General features: G+C 36.1%; 1 protein-coding gene across 1 annotated transcript in view; it reads right to left on the bottom strand.

Annotated features, from left to right (window-relative positions):
• HSF5 (heat shock transcription factor 5) overlaps window positions 1–13,645 on the bottom strand; it is a 34,481-nt gene extending 20,836 nt beyond the window's left edge. Inside the window, exons 1-3 of the mRNA XM_016123094.2 lie at window positions 13,013–13,645; window positions 7,996–8,370; window positions 1,180–1,277 (exon numbers count right to left, since the gene is read on the bottom strand). Of these exons, the coding sequence (XP_015978580.2) occupies window positions 1,180–1,277; window positions 7,996–8,370; window positions 13,013–13,631 (1,092 nt within the window). The 5' untranslated portion in view covers window positions 13,632–13,645. The remainder of the gene's footprint in view (window positions 1–1,179; window positions 1,278–7,995; window positions 8,371–13,012) is intronic.
• Window positions 13,646–14,256: the final 611 nt, after the last annotated feature.

The following is a 14,256-nucleotide window of genomic DNA, read 5'->3' as shown; positions in this document are numbered from 1 at the left end:
CCAGTTAATTGCATTTATTTCCAGAATGACATCTGAAATACTTACCCTTTCTTTCCATTTAAAAATTTTATGTCTATTTATCTCTGTTTTCCTATAAGGAACATGTATTCTTTGTAGTAAGAAAAGGTCTTTAAAGATATTTTAAATGATTTAAGGCATATACATAAGATATGAATGCTGTCAGAGTATCTCCTGTATGATTCAGGGGAGAGTATTTCTGAATCCAAAATAAGAACATTTAATTTGTGTGATAGATATGTCCCTCCAGTCAAGATAAGTAGACTGGACTATCATAACTGATGATATCTACCATTAAAAATGTCCAACTAAGTCCCATAATCTAATTCTATACTATTCAAACAACAATCTAATCATAACTTGACTTGAAGATTTTTTTCAGAAAAAAAAGAAAAAAATAATGTCCTTTTTTGAGTACTGGAATGCCACCAGTAACATATTATCTTAAGAACAGAAGCAATCTTGGCTACATAATATCAAAGGCAAACACATAATTCTAATCGTTAAGCAACTGTAGCATAAAAATACAAAGCAAGGATTTTAATCTTATCCTAGATACATCAGTCTAAAACATTTAGATTGAAGCAATTGTTTCATAATAAATAATTAGAAGATAATTGAAGGACACTTAGATTTTTCATTTTTGACATCATTTTTCTTCTTAAAAAAAAAAGTACTTATCTGTACTACCTTGGAACAATCTGTCATTTGGTGACTTATATCCTTTCAGACTTTGTCTGGTATTCATTTCACCATGGAAGAGCCTAAAACAGCACTGTTCAAACTAACTTTCAGCAATGATGGAAATGTTCTCTATCTGTGCTGTACAATTTGGTAGCCACTAGCCTTATGAGACTATTGAGCACCTGAAATGTGGCTAGTGTGACTGAGGAATAAATTTTAAATTTTATTTAATTTTAATGAATTTAAATGTAAATAAACCACACGAGGCTAATACATACTATATTGGACAGTGCAAGCCAAGAAGAATCTTCAGACATCATTTAGATCAACTCTCTTTTTTTGAATTGAGAAAATTGAGGCCATAATCCACAGCTTACCTCTGGCTACTCATTATGATAAAATTACACTTTGAAATTGTGCAAGGTCAATAATATTGCACCTGATACACAGAGTATGTCCATGGTTCCAAGATCTTACCTGGAAGTAGTTGCAGTGTGCATAGGAAGAGGCAGTGGGAGTGACACAACTACTGAGAGCGTCCATGTGGGTAGAAGGAGAGCAGCACTGTAGCACAGCTGGAACAAATCCAAATACAGAAAAGCCGTCAACCAAAATAAATCTCTATAATATTCAAGGCACGCCTTTCTTTCAGCTTGGAAAGAAAAATTCCAAAAGCTTTCCTTTGTGGGTGCAATAAACTATATTTAGTCCAGTTAGGTGTTAATATTTATTGAAAACAGCACAGTAATATGCTAATTTTAAAAGTCATTTAAAAGGTCATGTCTACTTTTATAAATGATTTCTTTAGCACCTAAACATTTTGTTACCTTTCTAACCATTTACTCTTATTGAAAGTAATTTCATTTTGTTGAAAATATTAGAATATATATTCGAATTCCAAAATAATTATTTCAATCATTTTGATAGTAACAAACATTTGGAGGAGAGTGTGTTTTTAAGGATAAAATAAGTATGACAAATGTCCAAACAGTCCTACCATTATACAATGCATCCAGTGAAATCTATGCAAAAAATGTTTTAAACATTTAGACAATCAGTTAAGAATTCAATTCCTAGAGCTAGACTTCCTGGCTTTAGAGCCTAGATCTAAAAATTTAATAGCTTGAGCAAGGTTAATTTCTTTGGGCCTCAGTTTCTGCATCCTAATAGAATAGGGGTAATAATAGTATCTACCTAACTTGTTTGTTGTGAGGAATAAATGAGTTAATATGCATAGAGCACTTAGAATAGTACTGGCATACAGTAAGCAATTAATAAATAAATAGCTAACACTGCTATTATATTAATGAAAGAAATTTTCTCTTTATAGCTAGGATACCATGAAAAAATTGAACTCTTTATACTGGGATGGTTATACTTACAGGTGCAGTCGTAATAATAGGTTGAGTCTCCTCTTTTCCAGAGAGAGACTCTCCAGAACGAATGAGAATCAATTATAACATCACACCTTTGGATTAAACAGAGGATGACATTTATTGAGCATCTACCATGTTCCAGGCACAGTACTAGGTGCTTTACATATATCGCCTCATTTAATCCAAACAACAATTGAATGAGGTATTAACATCGCTTTACAAAAATAAGGAAACTAAATCTCAGTGATGTTAAATAATTTTCCGAAAGTCACAAAGCTGGTACTGACAGAGGCAGTAATCAAACTCCAAAGCACATGCCCTTTAATATACTACAATACTTCCTTAATCTTTCCTTCTTCTTAAAATGTAACTTTGTAAATTTACTAGAACTCTTACTTGCTGAATATTTTTAAGGTGTCTTTATTATAAGGTGGCACTTTTTTTTTTTCTGTCTACATTTTCCATATTTTGGTTATTTTAATAAAATTACTAAATAATCTCATTCTGTAATCTTTGAAAGTAAATTAGGATTGTAAAAATGCATTGAAATGCTTCCCTATTTCTCCATTATTGACTACTGATTTTTAAAATGTCAGAAGTTCATAAAAGTATACTAGAAATATTTTCTTATTATATCAAGGTATAATTTAATGCATTAAATTTTACACATGAATAGAAAATCTTGACATAATGGACAGAATTCTAGTTCTAATACAAATAAAAGGATTGACGTCTTCTAAATTATATCATTTTAACAATTCCAGTGATTAAAAAGCCAGATAAAACATAGATGGCCACGAAAGATTCAAGCTGTTGTCACTTCCAATATAGGTTAGGGAAACAGGTTCTTACACCTTATCCTTGCAGATTATTCAAATATACAATTAAATTGTTTTGGATTTTAATTTTTTTCCCCCAAGATATTTGAAAGCAAAACTATCCTAAGAAATAAGTTAAATGAACAAAAAGCCAAACGCCAAGGAGTCTTCAAGGTTTGCCAAAACTCAAAACAATTGGGACTTTTTTTCTAGTTTTAACAGCTAAGGAAAATCGAGCCCCCTGGTGGTGGGAAAACAGTCAGAGGCTGCAGGTTTTCACCTATCAGAGCACCATCAGAGTTTCATTAAAAATAAGTTAATGAAAGGTAACAGCTTTAATTTTCTGATATTGCTATGTTTGACTCCATCGGTTACATATTTTGAGTAAAGTATACTCTAAAAGAAATTTCTTGTGAAAATAAAAATATACAACTGAGAATATATTAATATTTAGTGGATAGCTGATTTGGTATCTAAGGAAACGGCAAAATAGTGAATGTCATTTAAAGTGTACAGTAACCAATGAAAAGAAGAAAAGTAACTGCATGAAGGACTTGAATAGATAATCTAAAGAGATTCCTCAATGGCTACTTCTTTATCAGTGCAGTCCTACTTTGTACAATCAAAAAATAGATTAGTAAGTTTATTGAATATGGAAACATAGCTATAGAAATGCAACTGTGTGCTTAATATACGACAAATTAATCTGTGTATTATGAAAGCATTGTGAATTCACAAACATTTATACAACTGAGTCTATCACTATGTCCTAAAACACATTCTTCTGCATAAAGATTTTCCACCATCTTCCTGAAGGTAGTGTTCACTTAAGGCATTAAACTGCATACAGAATGAAAAACTGGGAATAATGAACAAGATTCTATTTCAGACATAAATGTAAGAGTTGATTATATCTTAAAAAACAATTTCAGAAATTAAAAAAAGCCAGATTACTAAAAATTATCTAAAAGTAAAAATTTTCATTCCCACTATAGGTTAGGAAAATAACTTCATACACTTTATCCTATGTAGGTAACTCAAATAGATAATTAAAATGTTTTGAACTTAAATCTACTCCAGAATTGTGCAGTGTCAACAATGAGAAAATACTTGATATAAATGCTCAAAAGGAAAAACATCCTATCAATTTAATTTCAAAATAATTTACTATAGCAACTAGAACTCCAACATCTCCTCATTGATGATGAGGTAAGAAAAGGTCATCTTGGGCATATACCCAAAAGAAATGAAAGCATAACATATTTGTGCACCCATGCAGCAGCATTATTCACAACAGCTAAAAGATGGAATCAGCCCACCTTGACAGACATCAACAGATGAACAGATAAACAAAATTGGTAAATACATACCATGGAAAATCATTCAGAATTAAAAGGAAGGAAATTTTGACACATGCTGCTAACTTTGTTGAACCTTGAAGTTCATTTGCTAAGTGAAATAAGCTCATCACAAGAGGACAAATATTGTATGTGTCCTCTTTACAGGAGGTTCCTATAGATGTCAAATTCTTTGAGACAGTAAGTAGAACGGTAGTTGCCAGGAGCTGGGGGGAGAAGGGAATGTGAAGTTAGTGTTTAATGGGTACGGAGTTTCAGCTGGGGAAGATGAAAAGGTTCTGGAGATGGATGGTGGTGATGCCAGCAGAACAATGTGAATGTATTAAATGCCACAGAACTGTATACTTAAAATGGTTAAAATGGTAAATTCTGTTACGTATTTTTACCCCAATAAAAAGAAAGGCAACTAGAACTGTGTTTTTGCTTAGTTTCTTCTGGCAGCTAAAGAGAACTTTCTGGTTTATCTATGCCAAGTACTCTTCCCATAAGAACAAAATCAGGCCTTTTCAGAGAAACTGACAACACACACTACACACACTACGAGAATAACAGCATCAGAAAGTTCTTATAACTCCAGATTCTATTATTTGTTTATGTACATTATGTAGAATAGGAAGCCTAAAGATCAAATATTTAGAATTTAAATGTACTTGAAAAACAATAATAAGCAACTCTTTTTGTCTGAGAGTCAATTCAGAAAAATGTTTAAATAATACATCCTTTTTTCAATAAAAAATCTAAAAATCATATGTACTTTGGGGGAGAAGTATATATTTTTACAAATTATTTAGCCTTCAAAGTTTTAATATCTACTGATAATTGAAAGACAGGTTTTAAAATATTTTATCCTTTAAATGTATAGAGTGTTAAATTAAAAAGTCTATTCACATGCATTAATTCATTTAATCTCTGGCCCGAATTATTATTGCCACTTTATAGAAAATGAAATTGAGGCTGAGTGACATGAAATCCACTGAAGTTCACATTAGATGATTAACTATAAAGCTAAGGGTAGAATCATTTCATTCTATGCAACAAATTATATTCTAAAGGCCCAGTATAGCCAAGCACTATGCTACGTGTAGGGGGATATAGAAATGAAATAGAGGAAGCGCCATTCCTCAGAGGCCCCACACTGGACTCCCACTCGAGCAATCACAATATATTCTCTCTGCTTGAGCAGTCATTACTTTTTCCTTCCTTAGCCTAAAATTTTGGAAAATTAAGTTCTTGCACAGTATTTTTATGGCACTTTATTTTCCATAGCAGGTCTTTTCTATTTAACAATACAACTTTTTATTGATGTTATTACTTCAGAATGTTCAAAGCATTTTTGCCTAAATTGTATCATAGAACTACTCTATGTATTAGAAGTCATCCTGAGATTATGAGATTTCTTATTCTCATAACCTCAGAAACTTTAGACTCATTTCAATTATCTCTATTAAAGAAGACAAAACAAAAATTTAGGTAACACAGGATTCTATTTCGATGCACTATCAAAACATCAGCAGCACTGACCTGTCTCTTAATATCTCTTTTCTAGTCCTTACCTCAAACTCTTGGAGACAATTTTCAATTTACAAACTTACATTCAAGTTAACGTAAAGTATTTTTAAATAACATATCCTAAATCATAATAATTTAACAAAATTTAGAACTAGGAGTTTCCAAGAGGACTATTTGGAACTTGGAATATATTTTCCCATAGAAACATTATATAGGTTAGTTTGGCTACTGAGCCAGACTATGGCCATGTGTACCTTAATGGTAGAACCAGTAGCAATATAGAACCTAACCACCATATCTCATATGTCCACAGGAAAATGCCTCCATAATTACAAACTGGAAGGCCAAGCACGTTTTTACATCTCCCTTCTGCAGTCCTTCTAAATTTCAACTCTCCAGAAGCTTCTGAGTCTTTAGTAGTTTATGGGAAGGGGGAAGTGGATTAAAGGGAGCTTAGGAAAGGCAAGAGAAACATTTAATGGTAAAAGGAAGAAAGGTAGAGTTACTATCCGGTTGATGGGCTACAGAATATAAAGCAAGTGTAAGAAGACATAGACTTTCTCTCCCGCCCTTTCTCCCCCCATATATGTATGTTCCTTATAGTCTATGCATATAAAGGATAGCCAAAATTATAATTTAGATAGCAATGCTTAATTTGTTTATTAAAATATTGGATTAAACTCCTCATTAATAAAAATCTGACCCTATTTGTTGCTATACATATGATATATAAATTATTACATGAAATTAGTCATCTTCTGTTTTTAAACATTGCACATGTATTTTTGTTCTTCCAAGTAGCAGCTGACAATCTAGAAAAATACTAGGTCTCAACCTTTTTCTATATAAAAAGGTAATTTTTTTAAATTTATAATAGGCAAAATGATTAAAAGTGCTAAATCATCCTTACTCCATATAATAATCCCTTCCCCTTTTTTTTCTCAACTCCATCCACAAAAAGAGTAGCAGCTCTAAAAATATAAAACCCACTGTAATTTAAATTCTGGTTTTATTATTTTATTATTATTAAACTTAAATGCCTTGGGAAAATAAAGCTATCCCTTTGACTACTGTATTTAGGTAGAAGCAATGAAACGATAGTAAAAGAATATAATTAGATATTACAGCTAGAAAATAGTAAGTACCGTTACAAATAGCACAGTTACCAGACTTACAATTTTTAAAAGGCAACACATTATTTAATTCCCTTTTCTAATTTACATTCCTTTCCACTTATTTTAGCTTTGATTTCATCCTTCCTGGGAGAAACAGTCTAATACCTCTAGAGATCGCTTCCAGATCTACATATCTGACGAAATGAATATTACTAGAGTTTTAATTCATAGGGAAAAGAAATATACCCTTTCTTCTCTCTCTGGTCTTTTCTGAAAGCCTTGATTGACCCTTGCCTTGTTTCTACTGCCCCACTTCATCACTGTGTAAAGCACACTACATGATGATACACACACCACAGCTATGGTGCTTCTGCAAAACAGAATATACATTTGAATAAAATGGTAAGGCTATTATCTTGCAAAACTGTATCTTTCCCCCACCCCCCACTCCAGAAACTAAAAGGATGGTCACTAACATTAAGATTCCCAATTAGGGGCTTGAGATCTACCAGTTAAATATGTCTTCAATGCTCTTGGCTAAGCTCTAAATCAGTTGTCATTGTCAGGTTCTCCTCTCTGCTATTCCCAGTTCTTAGTTGGCGGAGATTAATATTGCAGGGCCTGCACTGTCAAACCACATGTTTTTACCAAAAATATATAGTTTTAAGAGATGAAGATTATGCTTTTATTAAACCTCATTACTGAGAAACTAAAATGATATCACTTTGAGGTAATTTCACTGATAAAATTAAAAAATATAAAAGTATATAATATGTATATAAACATTCTTTTAAGAATAAAAAATAATTCTGCACCAAAGATAGAGTTATAGTAAGGTTCCAGTGTACTAAGTAGTAATTTCATTATCAGGAGACATTTTGAGGATAATAGAAGTTTCACTAAAAACATACACCTTTATGCACCAACAGAATTTTCACAATCCCTAAGAATACAATGAAATTTTCTGTATTGTTTAAAAATGTCTTAATGAGAAATCTTTTACATTTCTTAGGTGTATATTCCTATTTTTGTTTAAGCATGAAGAAATGCATTTATAAATATATATGATCATTATAAAGTACCTTAAGAGAAGTCATTGAACTTGAATTTCTCATACCTGTTGGATAGTAGGCTTGGGAGTACTGCGCCGAGGGTGTATAGTTACTATATTTTTGGGAGGAGCTGACCATTGTTTGAGGACTTTGCTGAACGTGGACAGGAGTGGCGCTGGGCTGCAGGGTATAGGTAACTTCAGTTGGAAACCTCTGAAGTACAGGAAATGGTACCCCTTTATCTGAAAAAGTGGGAGACGTTTCCACTTGTCCTGGGTGCATCCCAAGGGAGTTCTGCCACGTTCTAGGAGGAATCGGGGTCCGATCTAAACCTTTCAGAGGGAAAGTATTGTGGTTGTGGGATGAAGTTGATACGTAGGAGTAAGGAGACAAACTATCTCGTCGGAATGACCGGTGAAATTGTCCTACGGCCACTGGTCCTGTATAAAAGAGGAAGGGCATAATTATTAATTTTACATTATTCCACTGGACATAGTAAACTAAAAATCACAAAATACACACTACTCTTCACCTATGAAATGTTGAGTTCTCAGTTATTTTTAACACAACAGAAATTTAGTATTGGTAAAAACAAATTCAGAATCCAGAATAAAAGATTATACACATAAGGCTCAGAAATAAACAAATTTTGTTTGGTTCTCAATATGACTGTCGTAAGAGACAAAGTGGCCAAACTCTAGAATTAAATCTAATGTTAAATCAAATATTCAATATTAAAAGCCTTTTATAGATCATTCAGTTACCTTACCTTTTACCCCAATCAATTGACCCAAATTTTCCCAAATTTGTAGGCTACTTCCTAGAAGTATTAGAAATTCCATTCAGCCTTTCAAATCATTTAGGAACCTTAATAGGCACAAAAATAAGCACTCAACCACATACATAAAAGAAATAAGTGGAACAATAAGAACTATAACACAAACCAAAATAAATCTAATGATCTTTGCTCCCTTTCAATTTTGTTTAACAATAATCTTTGCAGAAAAGTCAAGCTTGAAAACTTTGACCTAGTTCTCTTCTTCATTCCTTAAATCAATCAATAATTTTCCATGGTCTTTTTTTCTTCAGAGTATCTCTAGTAGTGTCCCTTCCTAGATATTGGTGGCTTTTAAACATTGACTTATATCAAATCACCTGGTGAATTTGTTAAAAATCCACATACTCGAGCCCAGAAATTCTGATATTTGCTTTCTCTTACTTAGCAAGGTAGAAAGAAATTAAAAAGTAGAGATAAGGAAGAGACAGAAAAGGCAATACTATGTAATGAGGCAAAGGAAAATATGTTGTTACAAGCTGAATTTATTTTATAAACTGTGGTTCTTAAACATAAAGCTAAACTAATTTACTCCTTAGGAGGGCTTTATGTATTAAATCACGTGGTTCGCAAATTCCAATTTGTTTTATTAAACTAACCTATAAGATAAGAGGGAAAGTTGAATTTACACTCTACTCATCTGTTAAACTACATGGTGAAAGATGGCACTCAAATACCTACTTTTCCAAATACTTAACTTGTAAGACCATTCTACCATGTTACACATCTTTCATTTTATTTCTATGGTGTTTAGTTCCTCTAAAGAATAAAGCATTAGGGAGTGTTCCTAACTGCTTCTGGTTTGGCACTGCCTAATTCAAACTGATTTTTGCTCAAATCAACTCTTTAAAAAGGTAATAAAATAAAAAATAAAATATTAATACCAAAAATAAACAAATACCTACATACAAATATGCACAAAAAATTCTGGAATCTTGGTTATCAAGAGCTCTAAATCTAATGGGGAAAAAATAATCTTAGTTCCGAAGACTGTATTTAAATGACATAGCTCTTAAAAACGACTTTTCCTCTTTTCATTTAAAGTACAAATATAGTTTTATGCTACTTGACTAAAAAGTCCATATATATATACTTTGAACTCATCACTAACAATTCTTTCTTTTAAAACCTAAAGAAACGTATTTTGCTCTTTGAGAGAAGTGTCTTTGAGATCCAAAATTACCTGACATTTGATATTTCCTTGGATGCTTCACATGCTAAAACTACATATTGCTATAGTGCGCAATAGCTCACTAATCCTTTTTCCACCCTTTTTAGAGTCAAGCTGTTGATGAATTTTTAGACTGTCAATAACTGAAGCAGCTAACTAAAGAATTTGATTTCTTAATTTCTGGTTTAGATCTGAATTAAATTATAAATTCTGCTTCTATCATAATAAATTCTGAGTGATGGCCAAATATTTATATATTTTAGATGTTGCCAACATAGGGACACTTAGGATTAAAAAGACATTCCTTTAAATTTGTTTGTCAAAATAAAGATCTAAAACATGTTTCATTCTCATTTATTCTTCTGTTAAGAGTTACCTCACAAGGTTCTATTCTGACCTTTACCAGTCATTGCCTACGTCTTCAGATCTTTAAGATATATTTGGCAAAGTTTAAATCCAGAATCCTGGAAATGTAAGGCAGGATGAATTTCTGTTCTTAACGATTCAATTCTTTCTGTACAAATGGATTTGAGACAATTAGTCCTCAGGTAGGAACTTGCCTCTTGCCCACGACTTGCCTCTTAAGAGCTTGGTATCCCCTGGCAAAGACAGATGATCTGCTCAGACTTGTTATGTTACTTAGTTTAGAAAGTCTGAACAAATATTATAAAATAAATTGCCACTAAAAATGAAATAACAAAAGTGGACAAACGAATAAAGGAAGAGGATGGAATCCTCACATTTCTCATCAAGTACATTCTCAAAAAGTGAACGGGACAGCTGGCTCAATGATTTAGATAAGAGAACTAGATCCTAAACTGAGGATCCTACTATAAAAGATAGGAGCGTTTATATCTTTTATGAACAGACCATAAACTGAAGTAGAACACGAAACAAAATGGAAACTAAGAAATAGCAGTGTAGTCAGGCATATAACCAAGGCAATTCAAGCAGAATAAAATTAGGTGAGAAAAATAGAGCCAAAGACTTAGAACATGGAATTAAAGTAAAACAAAGTTGGGCCAGTATTCTTGAACTTAGAATTACATTGCACCAAAACCAGTAACACAATTCCCAGTGAACCAAGACTATAGTGTAGGCGATCCACATTCGACCTACCTTCTGCACATACCAGCAGGTAGAATGGTAAAAAAAAAAAAAAAAAAAAAAAAAGAAGAGGAAATTCATGAAAACTACAATAATCTAGGTGTATGTGGATTAATGTATTATCTATACTGAAAAACTAAATTACATGTTTTTCAACAAATACTCTTTAAACTGATGACCAACTTACACATAAGAGAACTGGATCTTATATAGCCCCTGTATTTCAATTAAAATAGACTCTATCCATTAAGATACATGAGGGAAAAAGAAAATCAGAGAGAAAAACTTGAGCCAAAGTTTGTTTGCATGTGTATGTATGTGTCTTTGTTTGAAGTTGTTAGCCTATTTCTCCCAAGAACACAGTTTCCAGTCTTTTCTCCTTAGGCTCACCAGATACACAACCTGAAAAACAAATATCCACAGCAGAGATTCTGCCAAATGTATGCCATGGTATTGTCTCCATTGCCTTTCCCCATTCAATTCCCCACCAAAATCAATGGCCATCATATGGAAGTAGCTTAATATTCTTTTAGAATTCCTTTAGAACATTCCTATGCCACTGCTATTTTTCCAACTTTTTACTAGAACTCTAACCTAATCCCTTATCTTCTAAACTCCACAGACACAACCTAATCCCTTATCTTCTAAATTCCAAAGGAGCAAAGTACTGTCTCATTCATAACCCTGGGGTCAGGTTAAATTGAACATAATGTTACTTTTATTTAAATGTTTTAAAAGTTTTCCATAACTGAAAAGTAACCCAGACATCTTTACATTAAAGTCATTATTATATAACATGCTGAAAATGTTTCTATTACTCTCCTATTTGAAGACAAAGAATGAATTCTCAATATTATTTCCTGTTGCTTTCTTGGACTTCACATCATGGACTCTCTAAACAGAGAAAGGGAATGGTACCACTCTCACCTTCCTGGAAGAGGCAGGGAGCATCAGTAATCAAGTTTACAAAATAATCTTCCATCACAAAGAGAGTTTCTGTTAGTAAATACAGATTTATACATACAAAGTTTTATCAATACAGAGAGTAGCCAATATCAAAAAGTCAAAGGCCATAAATGTAAGCTTTCTGATGTTCTTTTTAACTAAAATTAGAAAGCTGTAAAGAAATCATTTTTAGCTTACATGTGTCCTACTGGAACATCTTAAGTAAAGATCAGCTCTAACTCCAATGAAAGAAATGCTTAGCCAATTCCTTCTACATAGACACAATATCTGATAAACAATAAAATATATTTTTGCTCTTAATATATATAAACAATGTCTATTTTTCTATACATAACTTGGTGCCTAAAATATGATTATTTTCAGAATACTTCTTCCAAGATTTCTTAGCTGTGTCAATGGGTGGGAGATGGCATCTCTCTTCAAAGTCAAACTTCCACTCAAGGCACCTTGTTCACTTTTCCCTAGTCGGAATATATATTCTAAGATTTTTTAGCTGCCGCTTTTGTTCCTTCCTACCTTGACCTTCATCATAGTCTCAGTCTGTACAGTAACTCTGTTCTGCTTCCCAATGGAACAAAGACGGCCCTTCTGTGTTTCTACCAGACCTGGTGTTTCAACAAAGGGCTACTTATTCTAGATGTTCACAGTGGAGAGCCTGGGTCTCAAGAAGGTAAAAGGTTATGGAGGTTTAGAGTTCGAGAGGAGTAGAAAGAGCCTAGAATTCTTTTTGGATGCTAGTGGACACAGAACGGACCACACAGCTCGGACTCTTTCCAGAGGAGTTGCTGGCGAAAAAGGGGTGCTGGTGCTAGTGAGAACGATGGCGGTGACATGACCAATTTCTTGGCAAGCACAGCAGAAAGTGGATTCTGGGCGCATTTCGGGTATCTCAAAAGTGAGGCTGTACAACAATGCCCTTTGAAGTGGCGGTTGCTCCCTGAGCCCATGTGCCCTGCAATGAGCGAGGGCCGAGGCCTGATGCTGGATGCCTGATGGGACTCACCGTGTGGCTCTGGCCGGGGCCCCGCGGGCGGCGGCGGCTCCTGGTGCTGCAGCGGGGAGGTGGAGGCCGAGGCGGAGGCCGACGTGATGAGGAGCCTCTGGAAGCGGTTGGGCGGGCGGCAGGGCACCTCCAGGCCGGCCGCCAGCTTGGCCTTGTTGGCACTGGTGAGCCGCTTGAGGTGGACGAGAAGCTGCGGCTGGTCGCGGCGGAAGTGCGGGCTGTGGAAGTGGTGGAGCGGCCCGTCGCCCGCCGGCCCGCCGACCCCCGGCCCTGGCCCGGGCCCTGCCGCGCCCGGCCCACCCAGCACCACCTTGCGGAAGCCGTAGAGGTTGAGCTGACGGATGAAACTGGTGAAGTTGGTGGTTTTGAAGAGCTCGGGTTCAGCCCCGGCGCCCCCGACGCCGCCGCCCCCTCCACCCCCAGCGGCGCCGCCTCCGCCCCCGGCCCCGGCCCCAGGCGGGCTGAGCAGCTCGGCCTCGAAGAGCGGCTGGTCGATGAGGAGCCCCTCGCCGCGGCCGTCCCAGCGGATCGAGCGGTAGCGAGGGCTGTTCACCAACCGCCACAGCTTGGCGGGGAAGTTGTTGGGGTTGATGGGGGTGGAGAGCAGCGCCTCCTCCATCGCCCCACCCGGGCCCTGGGCCTCGCCCCGCCGAGCCTGGCTCTCCCACCCCGTTCTCGATCCCCCCGGCCTTCGCTTCGCCCTGCCCCCTCCTGGCAGCCCCCGGCCTCCGCGGACCCGGGGACCGTTGGCGCACGAGTCCCCGCCACGCCTCCCAGCGTGACCAATGGGGCCTCGAGTTCCCGCCGCGCGGCGATTCACGTCGTGAGCCGGCCCGCCCCCTCAGCACCGCGCACCAGGCCGCCCGGCGCCCCGGCCACGTGCCGCAGCGTGGGACTGGTGGGACGCAGCGGATGAAAGTCACATTCACTGCGCGTCCTAAAACCGCCGGCTTGGGCCAGGAATTGCTGCCCACCAGGTAGTGTTAAATCCTGCAAAGAAACAAGCCCAGTTATCCCACCATGGACTACTACTTCACCACAACCAGCTGGGGGTGGGGGGTGGGGTGGTTAGAATTCAGAAAATGTGCATTTGGCAATACAAAGCCAGCCATTCTTGAGAACAGAGGGTCTAACTCCATAATTTCAGTACTAACAATTGAAGTGGTCATCTCTCCAAATAAAAATGGTGATGGTGGGGTAGTGTCCTGAGTAAACAAATTCACCTTTAAATAGCATTTTATGCA

The sequence above is a fragment of the Rousettus aegyptiacus genome, unplaced genomic scaffold (genome assembly GCF_014176215.1).
Source record: "Rousettus aegyptiacus isolate mRouAeg1 unplaced genomic scaffold, mRouAeg1.p scaffold_m13_p_6, whole genome shotgun sequence".
NCBI lineage: Eukaryota > Metazoa > Chordata > Mammalia > Chiroptera > Pteropodidae > Rousettus > Rousettus aegyptiacus.
This window is presented reverse-complemented; position numbering and strand designations above follow the sequence as displayed.